This window comes from Odontesthes bonariensis, chromosome 14, assembly GCF_027942865.1.
Source record: "Odontesthes bonariensis isolate fOdoBon6 chromosome 14, fOdoBon6.hap1, whole genome shotgun sequence".
Taxonomy (NCBI): Eukaryota; Metazoa; Chordata; class Actinopteri; order Atheriniformes; family Atherinopsidae; genus Odontesthes; species Odontesthes bonariensis.
In genome coordinates this window covers 282,920-301,497 of record NC_134519.1, presented here as the reverse complement: position 1 = coordinate 301,497, position 18,578 = coordinate 282,920, and the positions used below count along the sequence as shown (strand labels likewise).

The 18,578-nt window shown below is 43.5% G+C and overlaps 2 protein-coding genes across 6 annotated transcripts in view; both read right to left on the bottom strand.

Annotated features, from left to right (window-relative positions):
- LOC142398461 (E3 ubiquitin-protein ligase RNF31) overlaps nt 1–14,295 on the bottom strand; it is a 61,954-nt gene extending 47,659 nt beyond the window's left edge. The window contains exons 1-6 of the mRNA XM_075482446.1: nt 14,058–14,295; nt 10,811–10,901; nt 3,775–3,840; nt 1,542–1,708; nt 1,339–1,463; nt 1,040–1,119 (exon numbers count right to left, since the gene is read on the bottom strand). Of these exons, the coding sequence (XP_075338561.1) occupies nt 1,040–1,119; nt 1,339–1,463; nt 1,542–1,708; nt 3,775–3,840; nt 10,811–10,901; nt 14,058–14,102 (574 nt within the window). The 5' untranslated portion in view covers nt 14,103–14,295. The remainder of the gene's footprint in view (nt 1–1,039; nt 1,120–1,338; nt 1,464–1,541; nt 1,709–3,774; nt 3,841–10,810; nt 10,902–14,057) is intronic.
- Nucleotides 14,296–14,728: 433 nt separating this feature from the next.
- c14h7orf25 (chromosome 14 C7orf25 homolog) lies at nt 14,729–18,170 on the bottom strand. Of its 5 annotated transcripts, none has more exons than XM_075482123.1 (2): nt 17,897–18,158; nt 14,729–16,125 (listed from the first exon to the last, which is right to left on the bottom strand). In XM_075482123.1, the coding sequence occupies exon 2, from the start codon at nt 16,101–16,103 to the stop codon at nt 14,823–14,825; it is 1,281 nt and encodes a 426-aa protein (XP_075338238.1). In that variant the 5' UTR covers nt 16,104–16,125; nt 17,897–18,158; the 3' UTR covers nt 14,729–14,822. The 5 variants fall into 5 exon arrangements, 4 of the variants coding, with proteins under 4 accessions (XP_075338238.1, XP_075338240.1, XP_075338239.1 ...); XM_075482125.1 differs by having other exon boundaries at nt 18,006–18,158; XM_075482124.1 differs by lacking the exon at nt 17,897–18,158 and adding an exon at nt 16,901–16,951.
- Between the last annotated feature and the right edge of the window lie 408 nt (nt 18,171–18,578).

Sequence of the window (18,578 nt, the reverse complement as noted above, 5' to 3'; positions counted from 1 at the left end):
TGTTGTGGTTGTTGATTTGTTTTGGTTTCTGTTTTGTTGTGGTTGTTGATTTGTTGTGGTCTCTGTTTTGTTGTGGTTGTTGATTTGTTGTGGTTTTTTATTTCGTTGTGGTTGTTGATTTGTTGTGGTTGTTGTTTTGTTGTGGTTGTTGATTTGTTGTGGTCTCTGTTTTGTTGTGGTTGTTGATTATTGTGGTTGTTGATTTGTTGTGGTTTTTTATTTCGTTGTGGTTGTTGATTTGTTGTGGTTGTTGATTTGTTGTGGTTTCTGTTTTGTTGTTATTTCTGTTTTGTTTTTGTTGTTGATTTGTTGTGATTTCTGTTTTGTTTTTGTTGTTGATTTGTTGTGGTTGTTGATTTGTTTTGGTTTCTGTTTTGTTGTGGTTGTTGATTTGTTTTGGTTTCTGTTTTGTTGTGGTTGTTGATTTGTTGTGGTTTCTGTTTTGTTGTGGTTGTTGATTTGTTGTGATTTCTGATTTGTTTTTGTTGTTGATTTGTTGTGGTTTCTGTTTTGTTGTGGTTGTTGATTTGTTGTGGTCTCTGTTTTGTTTTTGTTGTTGATTTGTTGTGATTTCTGATTTGTTTTTGTTGTTGATTTGTTGTGGTTGTTGATTTGTTTTGGTTTCTGTTTTGTTGTGGTTTCTGTTTTGTTGTGGTTGTTGATTTGTTGTGGTTTCTGTTTTGTTTTTGTTGTCGATTTGTTGTGATTTCTGTTTTGTTTTTGTTGTTGATTTGTTGTGGTTTCTGTTTTGTTGCGATTTCTGTTTTGTTTTTGTTGTTGATTTGTTGTGATTTCTGTTTTGTTTTTATTGTTGATTTTTTGTGGTTGTTGATTTGTTGTGATTTCTGTTTTGTCGTGGTTTTTGTTGTTGTGGTTTCATGTGTTTTAAAGGTCCAGTTCTGGTCGGACTGACACAATAAGTCAGTTCTTTCTCTGTCATGTAAACTTGAATACTCACTTGGCCCATAAAAAGAACAGATACACTTATCATTATTACTGTTAGCATGCTAACCAGGTAGCATTTAGTTCAGCAGCTTACCTGTCCGACCACAGAGGTGAGAGTCGGAGGAAGGCAGACGATGGTTCTGAGGGGAGGACGGGACGGTGTGCTTCTGTTTGCTGCAGGAGGAGAAAGTAATGAGCATCAGTCTGTGTTCATGGGAGTGATATCACACTACAGCTGGTGGGGACATGTTTGTCTCCAGCGTGTCGGTGTTGGTCGTGTTGATGAAGACCAGCACAGTCTTTGTGTTGGTTTCTGGGCCCACATAATGGCGCTGCCACCCCATAATTCACTGGTTTGGGACATAAGCTGACAGAACAAAAACAGGGACTGACCTTCCAGCTGACACCAGCACACCTGTAGGAGGCGGAGCTTGTCCTGAACACCTGGCATAAAGGGGCGTGTCCTCCTGGAAGGCCCGTCTCATCTCCGACACCAGCTGTGAGAGGTTGGACACGCCCTAACAGGAAGTGATAAACACGCCGTCAACATGAAACAGATCAGGTCTAATGAGCCCAGCCGGTCTCAGCACGCTTACCTGAGTCCAGTTTCTGAGTCCGTCCAGACTCACGTTTCCAGAGGCGTCCACGCACGGACACGACGGGTTTATCGCCATGGAGACAGTCGGACACACGTAACACCGAGGACGGGACTCCGGATGGGTCTCGTGAAGCCAGATGCACACTGGGATATTATATTTACTTCCTGTGGAGAAACAGAACCACATCCGGTTGGTCCAGATCAGAACCGGTTTCCGGGTAAGAAAATTACACCTTCCGTCTCAGGACCAAGACACCATCACAGATCCGGTTCCTTTCATCTCATTATTTCCCTGGATCGGTCCGGTCGGAGGTTTTATTTTCAGTTTCAGGCCGTTCAAATAAAACTGGATTAACCAATAAGAACCCACCGTCACACAGGTGTCACACGCCCTTTAAATGTTCTGGAAAATTCCATGAAAAACTTTATCCTTGATTTCAACTCATGAATTGCCAGAGTGACCCATACTTAACATCCTGGTGGGTCATGTGACAGGTCATGTGATTTAGTCTTCCCATAATAACATTTCCAAGATGTCTGTGTGCCAGGTTAGCACTACGGGCAGAGCTAGCTAAATTTAAATGGCTTGTTTTTGGTTGCTAAAGGAAAGATTCAAACCATTGAAACCATTTTACACCCACTGACACATCTTTGACACTAGGGAGTGTTATTTTGAGAAAAATGTCAGAAATGTGTTCCATATAGTCTATTTAGTCTGTTTTATGTCCCCCATAATTTTCCTTGATGGAGAAATTATCCAGGCCAATGTGACAGAGGGGGTGGTATTTTGAAAAAAATGTCAGAAATGTGTTCCATGTGGCAAGGCAATTTTATTTATAGAGCACAATTCGTACACAAGACAATTCAAAGCGCTTCGCAGATACATAAAATCACAAGAAGGCAATACAATCATTAAATAAAATAATAAAAATTTAATTTTTTTATTATTATTTTATTTAATAATCATTAATTAATTAATTTAAAAGTGAAGAGTTCAGATAAAATACTTTCAGGTGTCATATGCACAGCTAAATTTAGTCCTTAGCTTAATTTTCCTTGATGGAGAAATTATCCAGGTTCTTAACGCCCAATGTGACATGTGTCACATTACAGATCTCTGACAGACAGTGGGGGGTGGTATTTTGAAAAAAAATGTGTTCTATGTGGTCTATTTAGTCTGTGTTATGACCCCCTTAATTTTCATTTAAGTACAAATGGGTCCAGGTTCTTATGGGTTAACAGAGGGAATAGACTTATCATTCCAGCGAACCCTTACTGCAGGGTGCAGGGTTGTTCTAAGAACCTGGAAAACCAAAAACATTACACCGACCATTTCATGAGTGGTTAGGAGAAATGAACAAAAGCTACGAGCAACTGATTCTCAGGCTGAACAATAAGGAGGAGATATTCATGGAACTACGGGCTCCCTTCATGAGATGGCTGGTTGGTGGGGCGATGTTGATGCATCTTTACGTGTCCTAACTGTGACTAAAGTCGGATTTGTTGTGGGATGGTGACTGTGGGGTGAGATGCTGGAGACGTTAACCCTGTGGAGGTTGATGCATGTAATTATCTTTGGATTAGTTTATGTGAGCATTTTTTAATTCGTAATGTTTTAATAATTAGGAATGTTTTGTTGATTTATTCTTGTCATTGTTCCTGCACTGGAAAAAATCTAAATCTTACCAAGTATATTTGTCTCATTTCTAGTCAAAATATCTCATTACACTTAATACACACAACTGCCTAATAAGTCCCATTTCAGCCAGATATAGGGACTTCTTTGAAGACAATACATCTTGAATATCTTGTTAAATGAAAAAGTCTTGAAAACAAATTGTTTCGAGTCGGATTTCATATGAAACAAGATTTTTTTGACATTTGAAGAGATTTTTAAGCTAATTTCAAGATCACTTTTATCTCAAAAATCCCAAATATCTGATCTTATTTAGAGAAATCTGGACAAGCCGATTTTCACTAGTTCCATTGGCAGATTTATTTTGCTTATTTCAAGCAAAAACGTCTTTTATTTGTTGTTTTTTTACTTATTTTTGGAGGGGCATTTTTTCCAGTGTGTACATGTTGTTCCTTTTGTTGTACTGATGACAAGCAATAAGAAAATTAATTACAAAAATAAAACTGGTTTAATAATTCCGGTCTTCTGTAGAGTGTTGCTTCAGAGCCCGGGTTAATGTGAACAGGAAAAGAAACAAAATGGCCGACAGTCTGACCTTCATAGTGAACAGGAAGTGTCCCAGCCAGAAAAACCAACTTCTTCTTCTCCTTGTTTGGAAAACCTGTCAGAGACACAACCTTTTAGCTGTAATGATCAACAGACTCATCTGAAGTGCTGATGTCGGTCATGTGACCACACAGCAGGAACGTTTCCGTGTAAAAACACTTAAAGGTGCGGAATTTAAAAACAAGGAAGGGAAAAGACCAATCTGACACATGGAATCATGAAGAAGAGTATTAAAAATGAATAAAGAAGCACAGAAACTGAAGAAAACAAGTAAAAATATACCGTGTAGATTAAATTCCGACATAAAAAATACATCGATTTTAAAGTGAGAGCAGGGTGACGGTCCTGAAAGCATCGGGGAGGCCCGACACAACCGAGCAGAGCTAAAGACAAACAGCTGCGACCAACACAGAGCAGGAACTGGTCTGTGGGTGGATGGCAGAACAAGGATGACTTCTGTGGAGAGAAACCTGAGGAACAATTCCCTCAGACGTGTTATTTAGGGTCAGAAAACATTCTAAATACCCTAAATAACATGTCAGCAGTGGTGGGGCCCACCTCAGCCCTGGTTCCAAGCGGGCCGAAGCGTTACTAAAACGTGACGTCAGCCGACTGCCTTCCACTGATTGGCCGATGAGTGTCGTCACTGAAAGCGTCATAACCGCGCGACGAACGACTAGAATCACAATATACTACATACTGCATACTACATACTGCATACTACATTACTACATACCACACACTGCATACTGCATACTGCATACTGCATAATACATACCACACACTGCATACTACATACTACATTACTACATACCACACACTGCATACTACATACTGCATACTACATACCACACACTGCATACTACATTATTACATACTGCATACTACATACCACACACTGCATACTGCATACTACATTGCTACATACCACACACTGCATACTACATACTGCATACTACATACTACATTACTACATACCACACACTGCATACTACATTACTACATACTACATTACTACATACCACACACTGCATACTACATACTGCATACTACATTACTACATACCACACACTGCATACTACATACTACATACCACACACTGCATACTACATTACTACATACTACATTACTACATACCACACACTGCATACTACATTACTACATACCACACACTGCATACTACATACTACATACTACATTACTACATACCACACACTGCATACTACATACTACATACCACACACTGCATACTACATACTGCATACTACATTACTACATACCACACACTGCATACTACACACTGCATACTACATACTGCATACTACATACTGCATACTACATACCACACACTGCATACTACATACTGCATACTACATACCACACACTGCATACTACATACTACATTACTACATACCACACACTGCATACTGCATACTACATTACTACATACTACATTACTACATACCACACACTGCATACTACATACTACATTACTACATACCACACACTGCATACTACATACCACACACTGCATACTACATACTACATTACTACATACTGCATACTACATTACTACATACTGCATACTACATTACTACATACCACACACTGCATACTACATACTGCATACTACATTACTACATTACTACATACCACACACTGCATACTACATACTGCATACTACATACTACATACTACATACCACACACTGCATACTACATTACTACATACTACATACCACACACTGCATACTACATACTGCATACTACATACTACATTACTACATACCACACACTGCATACTACATACTGCATACTACATACTACATTACTACATACCACACACTGCATACTACATACTACATTACTACATTACTACATACCACACACTGCATACTACATACTGCATACTACATACTGCATACTACATTACTACATACCACACACTGCATACTACATACTGCATACTACATTACTACATACCACACACTGCATACTACATACTGCATACTACATTACTACATACCACACACTGCATACTGCATACTACATACTGCATACTGCATAATACATACCACACACTGCATACTACATACTACATTACTACATACCACACACTGCATACTACATACTGCATACTACATACTGCATACTACATACCACACACTGCATACTGCATACTACACACTGCATACTGCATACTACATTATTACATACTGCATACTACATACCACACACTGCATACTGCATACTACATTACTACATACCACACACTGCATACTGCATACTACATACTGCATACTACATACTACATTACTACATACCACATACTGCATACTACATACCACACACTGCATACTACATTACTACATACTACATTACTACATACCACACACTGCATACTACATACTGCATACTACATTACTACATACCACACACTGCATACTACATACTGCATACTACATTACTACATACCACACACTGCATACTACATACTGCATACTACATACCACACACTGCATACTACATTACTACATACTACATTACTACATACCACACACTGCATACTGCATACTACATACTGCATACTACATTACTACATACCACACACTGCATACTACACACTGCATACTACATACTGCATACTACATACCACACACTGCATACTGCATACTACATACTACATTACTACATACCACACACTGCATACTACACACTGCATACTACATACTGCATACTACATACCACACACTGCATACTACATACTACATACCACACACTGCATACTACATACCACACACTGCATACTACATACTGCATACTACATTACTACATACTACATTACTACATACCACACACTGCATACTACATACTACATACTACATTACTACATACTACATTACTACATACTACATTACTACATACCACACACTGCATACTACATACTACATTACTACATACTACATTACTACATACCACACACTGCATACTACATACTACATTACTACATACCACACACTGCATACTACATACTGCATACTACATACTACATTACTACATACTACATTACTACATACCACACACTGCATACTGCATACTACATACTACATACCACACACTGCATACTACATACTGCATACTACATTACTACATACCACACACTGCATACTACACACTGCATACTACATACTGCATACTACATACCACACACTGCATACTACATACTGCATACTACATACCACACACTGCATACTACATTACTACATACCACACACTGCATACTACATACTGCATACTACATTACTACATACTACATTACTACATACCACACACTGCATACTACATACTACATTACTACATACCACACACTGCATACTACATACTACATACTGCATACTACATTACTACATACTGCATACTACATTACTACATACCACACACTGCATACTACATACTGCATACTACATTACTACGTTACTACATACCACACACTGCATACTGCATACTACATACTACATTACTACATACTGCATACTACATACTACATACTACATACCACACACTGCATACTGCATACTACATACTACATACCACACACTGCATACTACATACTGCATACTACATTACTACATACCACACACTGCATACTACATACTACATTACTACATACCACACACTGCATACTACATACTGCATACTACATACTACATTACTACATACTGCATACTACATTACTACATACCACACACTGCATACTACATACTGCATACTACATTACTACATACCACACACTGCATACTACATACTACATTACTACATACTACATTACTACATACCACACACTGCATACTGCATACTACATACTGCATACTACATACTACATTACTACATACCACACACTGCATACTACATACTGCATACTACATACCACACACTGCATACTACATACCACACACTGCATACTACATACTACATACCACACACTGCATACTACATAACTACATACTGCATACTACATACTACATACCACACACTGCATACTACATACCACACACTGCATACTACATACTACATACCACACACTGCATACTACATAACTACATACTGCATACTACATACTACATACCACACACTGCATACTACATTACTACATACTGCATACTACATACTACATACTACATACTGCATACTACATGCAAAACATCAAACTATTAAATGTGGTTTGCTGAATATCAGATCTCTCCTTTCCAAGTCTCTGTTAGTGAATGAGTTGATTTGTGATCATCATATTGATATATTTAGTCTTACAGAAACCTGGCTGCAGCAGGAGGATCATGTTAGCATCATGTTGGCATCATGTTAGCATCATGTTAGCATCATGTTAGCATTAATGAATCATCTGACTGTTTAAATGTTCACGTTCCTGGAACCACAGGCAGAGGAGGAGTGGCAGCTATCTTCAGATCAGGGTTACTCATCAGTCCCAGACCCAAGATTAGTTTGAGCTCTTTTGAATCTCTGATTCTCAGTTTTTCCCAAAGTGGAAATCCCAGAAACCTCTTGTGTTTGTTGTTGTGTATCGTCCACCTGGCCCTTATTCTGAGTTTCTGTCTGAATTCTCAGAGTTTTTATCCCAGTTAGTGCTGAGTACAGATAAAGTCATTGTAGTGGGTGACTTTAATATTCATGTAGATGTTGAAAATGACTGCCTGAATATGAACTTTAATTCTATATTGGACTCTATTGGATTTTCTCAGAGTGTTCACGGACCGACTCACTGCCTTAATCACACCCTTGATCTTGTGCTGACTTATGGCATTGAGAGTGAACAGTTAACAGTGTTCCCTCATAACCCTGTCTTATCTGACCATTTTCTGATAACCTTTGAGTTTACATTACTTGACTATACAGTTTCTGAGAAGAAATTTACATATAGAAGGTGTCTATCAGAGGATGCTGTAACCAGATTTAAAGAATTAATTCCATCATCCTTTTCTTCACTGCCATGTGCAGATATGACAGAGGACGACTACATAAACTTTACTCCAGCAGCACTTGACTCTCTTGTTGACAGCACTATAGTTTCAATGCGTACAGCACTGGACAATGTTGCCCCTCTGAAAAGGAAGGTAATCAGTCAGAAGAGGCTGGCTCCTTGGTATAATTCACAGCTGCGTGCTTTAAAGCAGACTGCAAGAAAGCTGGAGAGACAGTGGCGTTCCTCTAATTTAGAAGAGTCTCAATTAGTCTGGAAAGATAGTTTAACAATGTATAAGAAAGCCCTTCGTAAAGCTAGAACTGCTTATTATTCATCATTGATAGAAGAGAATAAGAATAATCCCAGGTTTCTCTTCAGCACTGTAGCCAGTCTGACTAAGAGTCCGAGCTCTGCTGAGCCAGTTATTCCTTTAACTCTCAGCAGTGATGATTTCATGAGCTTCTTTATTAATAAAATTGTTTCTATCAGAGAGAAGATTGATGGAGTCCTTCCCACTATTATCAGTGATGTATCATCAAGTACAGCAGCTTTAGAAGTATCTTTAGAACCTGATTTGTATTTAGACGGCTTCTGCCCAGTTGATCTCTCTGAACTAACAACAGCAATAGTCTCTTCTAAACCATCAACTTGTGTTTTAGACCCAATCCCAACCAGACTGTTCAAGGAGGTTTTCCCATTAATTGACACTTCCATATTGGATTTGATCAATCTGTCTTTGTTGACAGGATATGTACCTCAGACTTTTAAGGTTGCTGTAATTAAACCTTTACTTAAAAAACCTACTCTTGATTCAGAAGTGTTGGCTCATTATAGACCTATATCCAATCTCCCTTTTATGTCTAAAGTTCTTGAAAAAATAGTTGCAGCTCAGCTTTGTGATCACTTACACAGAAATAATCTGTTTGAAGAGTTTCAGTCAGGATTCAGAGTGCATCATAGCACAGAAACTGCGCTGCTGAAAGTTACCAATGATCTCCTCTTAGCCTCTGATAGCGGACTTGTGTCTGTGCTTGTCCTGTTGGATCTCAGTGCTGCATTTGATACGGTCGATCACAGTATCTTATTACACAGACTTGAACATGTTATTGGGATTAAAGGAACTGCATTAGGCTGGTTTAAGTCATATTTATCTGATAGATTTCAGTTTGTTCTTGTAAATGAAGAATCTTCCTCACACACCAGAGTAAGTCATGGAGTTCCTCAGGGTTCTGTGCTTGGACCGATTCTTTTTACTTTATACATGCTTCCATTAGGTAACATTATTAGACAGCATGGCATAAAGTTCCACTGCTATGCTGATGATACTCAGCTGTACTTATCTATAAAACCAGATGAACCCAATAGGTTGGTCAGACTACAAGCATGTCTTAAAGACATAAAGACCTGGATGACTCAGAACTGTCTGCTGCTAAATTCAGACAAAACTGAAGTCGTTATCTTTGGACCTGAGCGCTTCAGGGAGAAATTGTCTAGCTATATAGTTACTCTAGATGGTATTTCCTTGGCTTCTAGTTCTACAGTGAGGAACCTTGGAGTTATTTTTGACCAGAACTTATCATTTGACTCGCATATAAAACAGGTTTCTAGGACTGCCTTCTTTCATCTTCGTAATATTGTTAAAATCAGGAACATCTTGTCTCAGAGTGATGCAGAAAAACTAGTCCATGCATTTGTTACTTCAGGATTGGACTACTGTAATTCTTTATTATTGGGCTGTCCCACATATTCTCTGAAAAGCCTTCAGCTGATCCAAAATGCTGCAGCCAGAGTTTTGATGAGAACTAACAGCAGAGATCATATTTCTCCAGTTTTAGCTTCTCTTCATTGGCTCCATACTGCATGCTACATTACTACATGCTACATTACTACATACTACATACACAACCAAACCGAGCCGTGCCGAGCTAGTGGAAAAGCGCCATTTGATATGTTATTTAGGGTCAGAGAACATTCTAAATACCCTAAATAAGATGTCAGCAGTGGGGGGGCCCTGCTCCCTGCCACTGCAGGAAACAGTTGGTACTCACAGTAAAAGTCGATGTAGAGACGAAGGTCTGAGAACTGGGACCGAACCGCCTGGAGGTCTAGCAGGGTTTCACCTGGATAACGGTACCGACACTGTGGAGGAGGAGCAGGTGTCAGTCACATGGCTCTGTGGGGTTAGCATGCAGCTACCTGAGACAGTTAGCATCTGTGTCCAGCAGCACTCACCTGAGCTAAAGCCTCCATACAGATCTAACAGAGACAGTTAGCATCTGTGTCCAGCAACACACACCTGAGCTAAAGCCTCCATACAGGTCTAACAGAGACAGTTAGCATCTGTGTCCAGCAGCACACACCTGAGCTAAAGCCTCCATACAGGTCTAACAGAGACAGTTAGCATCTGTGTCCAGCAGCACTCACCTGAGCTAAAGCCTCCATACAGGTCTAACAGAGACAGTTAGCATCTGTGTCCATTAGCACACACCTGAGCTAAAGCCTCCATACAGATCTAACAGAGACAGTTAGCATCTGTGTCCAGCAGCACTCACCTGAGCTAAAGCCTCCATACAGGTCTAACAGAGACAGTTAGCATCTGTGTCCAGTAGCACTCACCTGAGCTAAAGCCTACATACAGGTCTAACAGAGACAGTTAGCATCTGTGTCCAGCAGCACACACCTGAGCTAAAGCCTCCATACAGGTCTAACAGAGACAGTTAGCATCTGTGTCCAGTAGCACTCACCTGAGCTAAAGCCTCCATACAGGTCTAACAGAGACAGTTAGCATCTGTGTCCAGCAGCACTCACCTGAGCTAAAGCCTCCATACAGGTCTAACAGAGACAGTTAGCATCTGTGTCCAGCAGCACTCACCTGAGCTAAAGCCTCCATACAGGTCTAACAGAGACAGTTAGCATCTGTGTCCAGCAGCACACACCTGAGCTAAAGCCTCCATACAGGTCTAACAGAGACAGTTAGCATCTGTGTCCAGTAGCACTCACATGAGCTAAAGCCTCCATACAGGTCTAACAGAGACAGTTAGCATCTGTGTCCATTAGCACACACCTGAGCTAAAGCCTCCACACTCACCTGAGCTAAAGCCTCCATACAGGTCTAACAGAGACAGTTAGCATCTGTGTCCCGCAGCACACACCTGAGCTAAAGCCTCCATACAGGTCTAACAGAGACAGTTAGCATCTGTGTCCAGCAGCACACACCTGAGCTAAAGCCTCCATACAGGTCTAACAGAGACAGTTAGCATCTGTGTCCAGCAACACACACCTGAGCTAAAGCCTCCATACAGATCTAACAGAGACAGTTAGCATCTGTGTCCAGTAGCACTCACCTGAGCTAAAGCCTCCATACAGGTCTAACAGAGACAGTTAGCATCTGTGTCCAGTAGCACTCACCTGAGCTAAAGCCTCTATACAGGTCTAACAGAGACAGTTAGCATATGTGTCCAGCAGCACTCACCTGAGCTAAAGCCTCCATACAGGTCTAACAGAGACAGTTAGCATCTGTGTCCAGCAGCACTCACCTGAGCTAAAGCCTCCATACAGGTCTAACAGAGACAGTTAGCATCTGTATCCAGCAGCACACACCTGAGCTAAAGCCTCCATACAGGTCTAACAGAGACAGTTAGCATCTGTGTTCAGCAGCACTCACCTGAGCTAAAGCCTCCATACAGGTCTAACAGAGACAGTTAGCATCTGTGTTCAGCAGCACTCACCTGAGCTAAAGCCTCCATACAGGTCTAACAGAGACAGTTAGCATCTGTGTTCAGCAGCACTCACCTGAGCTAAAGCCTCCATACAGGTCTAACAGAGACAGTTAGCATCTGTGTTCAGCAGCACACACCTGAGCTAAAGCCTCCATACTGGTCTAACAGAGACAGTTAGCATCTGTGTTCAGCAGCACACACCTGAGCTAAAGCCTCCATACAGGTCTAACAGAGACAGTTAGCATCTGTGTCCAGCAGCACTCACCTGAGCTAAAGCCTCCATACAGGTCTAACAGAGACAGTTAGCATATGTGTCCAGCAGCACTCACCTGAGCTAAAGCCTCCATACAGGTCTAACAGAGACAGTTAGCATCTGTGTCCAGCAGCACACACCTGAGCTAAAGCCTCCATACAGGTCTAACAGAGACAGTTAGCATCTGTGTCCCGCAGCACTCACCTGAGCTAAAGCCTCCATACAGGTCTAACAGAGACAGTTAGCATCTGTGTCCAGCAGCACTCACCTGAGCTAAAGCCTCCATACAGGTCTAACAGAGACAGTTAGCATCTGTGTTCAGCAGCACTCACCTGAGCTAAAGCCTCCATACAGGTCTAACAGAGACAGTTAGCATCTGTGTCCAGTAGCACTCACATGAGCTAAAGCCTCCATACAGGTCTAACAGAGACAGTTAGCATCTGTGTCCAGCAGCACTCACCTGAGCTAAAGCCTCCATACAGGTCTAACAGAGACAGTTAGCATCTGTGTCCAGTAGCACTCACATGAGCTAAAGCCTCCATACAGGTCTAACAGAGACAGTTAGCATCTGTGTCCCGCAGCACTCACCTGAGCTAAAGCCTCCATACAGGTCTAACAGAGACAGTTAGCATCTGTGTCCCGCAGCACTCACCTGAGCTAAAGCCTCCATACAGGTCTAACAGAGACAGTTAGCATCTGTGTCCAGCAGCACTCACCTGAGCTAAAGCCTCCATACAGGTCTAACAGAGACAGTTAGCATCTGTGTCCAGCAGCACACACCTGAGCTAAAGCCTCCATACAGGTCTAACAGAGACAGTTAGCATCTGTATCCAGCAGCACTCACCTGAGCTAAAGCCTCCATACAGGTCTAACAGAGACAGTTAGCATCTGTGTCCAGCAGCACTCACCTGAGCTAAAGCCTCCATACAGGTCTAACAGAGACAGTTAGCATCTGTGTCCAGCAGCACTCACCTGAGCTAAAGCCTCCATACAGGTCTAACAGAGACAGTTAGCATCTGTGTCCAGTAGCACTCACCTGAGCTAAAGCCTCCATACAGGTCTAACAGAGACAGTTAGCATCTGTGTCCAGCAGCACTCACCTGAGCTAAAGCCTCCATACAGGTCTAACAGAGACAGTTAGCATCTGTGTCCAGCAGCACTCACCTGAGCTAAAGCCTCCATACAGGTCTAACAGAGACAGTTAGCATCTGTGTCCAGCAGCACTCACCTGAGCTAAAGCCTCCATACAGGTCTAACAGAGACAGTTAGCATCTCTAGCTGCTTTATTCTGAATTAAAGATCAGTTAGAAGTTCACTTCTCACCTCCATCAGAGTCCGCAGCTCCTTCTCTGCTCCAACTCTCTGCATTTTACCCGGAAACTCCCTCAAAAGGACCCTAAACCTCCTGCTGCTGGGGCCAAATGCTAACAGACTGACATGCTAACATGGTAACAGACTAACATGCTTCTTCTTCTTCTTGTAATTTATTGGCGGTTAGCATCCATAATGTTGCATTACCGCCACCAACGGTACAATTATGTAACTGCGGGTGTGGAGCGTCGACGAAGGAGTGACAAAATTAAAAAAAATAAATTAAAAAAATTAAATAAATAAATAAATAGACAAATAAATAAACAATTCACTAAATAAAAAAAAATAAACTAAATCCTTTCAAAAAGTCCTGTAGTCTTTAAGAAATTAAACACAAATCTCCAAACTGAGGGCACAGAAAAGGAAAGACTAACATGCTAACATGCTAACATGCTAACAGACTAACAAGCTAAGATGCTAACATGCTAACAGCTCCGTTCGGTGCCATTCGTTCAAACCCGGAACTCCACTTCCGCTTTCAAAGTAAAAGCACATACATTTAAGGCTGGAAATGACACAGATTTTACGATATAAATTGGATGTGTGGGGTGATTTATCCCCATGTGATCAGGAGTTATTGATCACTGAAGGCTGAAGAAAGACAGGTGAGCAGGAAGTGCCTGAGATTCTTTATTGATCTTTAATGATCCAACAGAAACAAAAAGTCAGCTGACCAACACAAACAGGACCCTCCAAACTCCCATCAGCCCCTGCGGCTCAGATGGGCGTGGCCCTCCATTCCTTCCCCTGCGTCAGGGCTCTCGGCTGGTGGATGAACACGCTGTAACGGACGCCCTGATTGGCCGCCGCCCTGACGAAGCGGCTGTTCGCCGTCATGGTGACGGCCCTCAGCGAGTCTCCGGTGCCGAAGATCGTGAGCGAGCGCTGGTTGATCTTGGCGCTGGGCGTGAGGCGCAGCGTGCGCTCTGAGGGCCGGTCGTCCGCCAGCTGGAGGCGGGCGAGCAGCTCCCGGGCGCGCTCCTTCTCGCCCGGCCCGCCCAGCGTGTCCAGGATCACCTGGAAGTCGTGCACGGCGGCGCGGCAGGCGAACAGCTCCTTCCCCGCCATGAAGGCGTCCAGCAGCGGCAGCACGGGCTGCCGGCGCTCCTGCGCCGCCTGCTCCGTCAGCACCGGCTCCCGGAAGGCGAGGCGGCAGCGCCCGTGACTCAGCGACGACACGTAGGTGATGAGCGTGGTGATGTCCAGGTTCACCCGCCGGCACTCCTGCACCGGGACCTGTTCCGGGAACGCCAGGCGGGCCACGACCACGCCGCAGTCCACCCGGGTCGGCTGCTCCGGCTCCTCCTCCTCCTGAGGCTCCTCCCCCTCTGGCTCCTCCCCCTCCTGAGGCTCCTCCCCCTCTGGCTCCTCCTCCTCCTGTGGCTCCTCCCCTTCCTCCTCCTCTGGCTCCTCCCCCTCCTCCACAGTGCTGACGGCCACGATGTCCCCGCGCACGGACACGCCCATGTCGCGGAGGCGGGCGGCCATGGGGCAGGAGACGCCGCCGTAGAAGGCGAAGACGACGCGGGGCGGCTGGTAGTGGACGGGCTGCTGCTGGCTGGCCTGCAGGAAGTCCTCGGCCTGCCCGATGATGCTCCGGTCGCCGTACTGGCCCCGCCCCTGCCAGATGTTGTGCAGCGCCTCCGCCTTGCGCCCCACGGCCTTCACCCAGGTGTGTCCCCCGTTCGCCACCACGTCCACCACCAGCGTCCGGCGGCGCCCCGCGGCGTCCCGGTAGGTGAAGACGTGCAGCAGCGCCGCCACGTCCTCCAGGCTCTGCGCCGAGTCCACGATGGCGGTGAGGTGGGTCAGGTTGGTGCTGTGCAGGTGCGACTCCTTCACCTGCAGCTCGCCGGCCTCGACCCGCCGCAGGAAGCGCAGCTCGGCGCGCAGCTTGGAGCACAGCTTCTGGTGTCCGTCCACACCTGGACACATCTGCTCCGCCCGCTGCAGCAGCGCCTGGGCGGAGCAGATCCTTTGGTTCAGCACCACCTCCATGGATCTGACACCTGCATCCCACCTGAGGACACACAGGTTAGCAGGATGTTAGCACAATGTTAGCAGGATGTTAGCACAATGTTAGCAGGATGTTAGCAACATGTTAGCAGGATGTTAGCACCATGTTAGCACAATGTTAGCAGGATGTTAGCAGGATGTTAGCACCATGTTAGCAGGATGTTAGCAGGATGTTAGCACCATGTTAGCAGGATGTTAGCACCATGTTAGCAGGATGTTAGCACAATGTTAGCACCATGTTAGCAGGATGTTAGCACCATGTTAGCAGGATGTTAGCAGGATGTTAGCACCATGTTAGCAGGATGTTAGCACCATGTTAGCAGGATGTTAGCAGGATGTTAGCACCATGTTAGCACCATGTTAGCAGGATGTTAGCAGGATGTTAGCACAATGTTAGCACCATGTTAGCAGGATGTTAGCACCATGTTAGCAGGATGTTAGCAGGATGTTAGCAGGATGTTAGCACCATGTTAGCACAATGTTAGCAGGATGTTAGCACAATGTTAGCACCATGTTAGCAGGATGTTAGCACCATGTTAGCGCGATGTTAGCGCGATGTTAGCACGATGTTTTAATACAGCGTCAGATCAGTTCAACATCTGTGGTCCCCACAGAACCTGCATCCCACCTGAGGACACACAGGTTAGCATGACGTTAGCAACATGTTTTAACAGCGTCAGATCGTATCGGTTCAACATGAAAACATCCGCGGTCCCCACAGAACCTGCGGACCTGTGGACACACAGGTTAGCACGATGTTAGCACACAGGTTAGCACACCTGTTCCCACCTGTGGACACACAGGTTAGCACGATGTTAGCATGATGTTAGCATGATGTTAGCACCATGTTAGCATGATGTTAGCACCATGTTAGCAGGATGTTAGCACAATGTTAGCAGGATGTTAGCACAATGTTAGCAGGATGTTAGCACCATGTTAGCAGGGTGTTAGCAGGATGTTAGCACCATGTTAGCACAATGTTAGCAGGATGTTAGCACCATGTTAGCAGGATGTTAGCACAATGTTAGCACCATGTTAGCAGGATGTTAGCACCATGTTAGCACAATGTTAGCAGGATGTTAGCAGGATGTTAGCACGATGTTTTAATACAGCGTCAGATCAGTTCAACATCTGTGGTCCCCACAGAACCTGCATCCCACCTGAGGACACACAGGTTAGCATGACGTTAGCACCATGTTTTAACAGCGTCAGATCGTATCGGTTCAACATGAAAACATCCGCGGTCCCCACAGAACCTGCGGACCTGTGGACACACAGGTTAGCACGATGTTAGCATGATGTTAGCACACCTGTTCCCACCTGTGGACACACAGGTTAGCACGATGTTAGCATGATGTTAGCACACCTGTTCCCACCTGTGGACACACAGGTTAGCACACAGGTTAGCACCTGTGGACACACAGGTTAGCACGATGTTAGCACGTTGTTAGCACACCTGTTCCCACCTGTTCTCCTGAATCATCACTGACAGGATATGTACCTCAGCCTTTTAAGGTTGCTGTCATTAAACCTTTACTTTAAATTAAAGTAAAGGTTTAATGTTTAATGTAATTAAACCTACTCTTGATTCAGAAGTGTTAGCTAATTATAGACCTATATCCAATCTCCCTTTTATGTCTGAACTTCTTTATAAAATAGCTGCAGCTCAGCTTTGTGATTATTTCCACAGAAATAATGTTCAGAGTTTCAGTCAGGATTCAGAGTGCATCAGGACATAAAGAAACTTTCTGCTGTGGTAACTGAAATAAACGAACCTCTCCTCAGCTGATGAATCAGGTCGCTCTGCTTCCTTTATTCCTTTAATGTTGATCTTTTTTACATGAAGTCTGGTCTGACTGACACAACGGGACGCACCTTACGTACCTTAACAGTGACGTCAGCGCTTAATAAAGGGATCAAACTGCTTGCTTTACAACGATCAAACGTTATTATTATTATTATTATTTCCGATGCTAACTGTTAGCTTCTCCACCCGCGGCTACGCTTCACCAGAGTTCTGCGCTCAGCTGAGAGGAAACGCCGCGTCACTTCCGGCGGGCTTTTCAGAATAAAGGCGGGGCCCCGCTCCGCTTCATGATCCACCTCAGGGGAAATCCTCCGATTAAAACACAAGGTTTAAATATGGATAGATAGTTTCAAATCATTTTTCAGCAGGTGGCTGCAAAATGGAGCTACGTTTCTAATTATTAAGACCATAAATCCAATCATTTCAAATTCATATAATCATATGAAAGCAGGATGTAGCTGCAGAGATTCACTGAAACATGTTCCAACATGAACATAAACCCAGAATCTGAGGCAGAACCAGAGTTAGTTCAGCTCTGAGCAGCTTTAAAGTGAATATCTGCAGATGTTTCCATGGTAACAGCTGCAGACTATGCTGAGATATGCCAAGTTTTCAGCTAACAGCTCTTTGGGAATCACCTTGTTGCTGCA

Coding starts and splice junctions, on each gene's coding strand:
- c14h7orf25 (XM_075482123.1), bottom strand. CDS start 16,103: ATGGAGGTGGTGCTGAACCAAAGGATCTGCTCCGCCCAGGCGCTGCTG.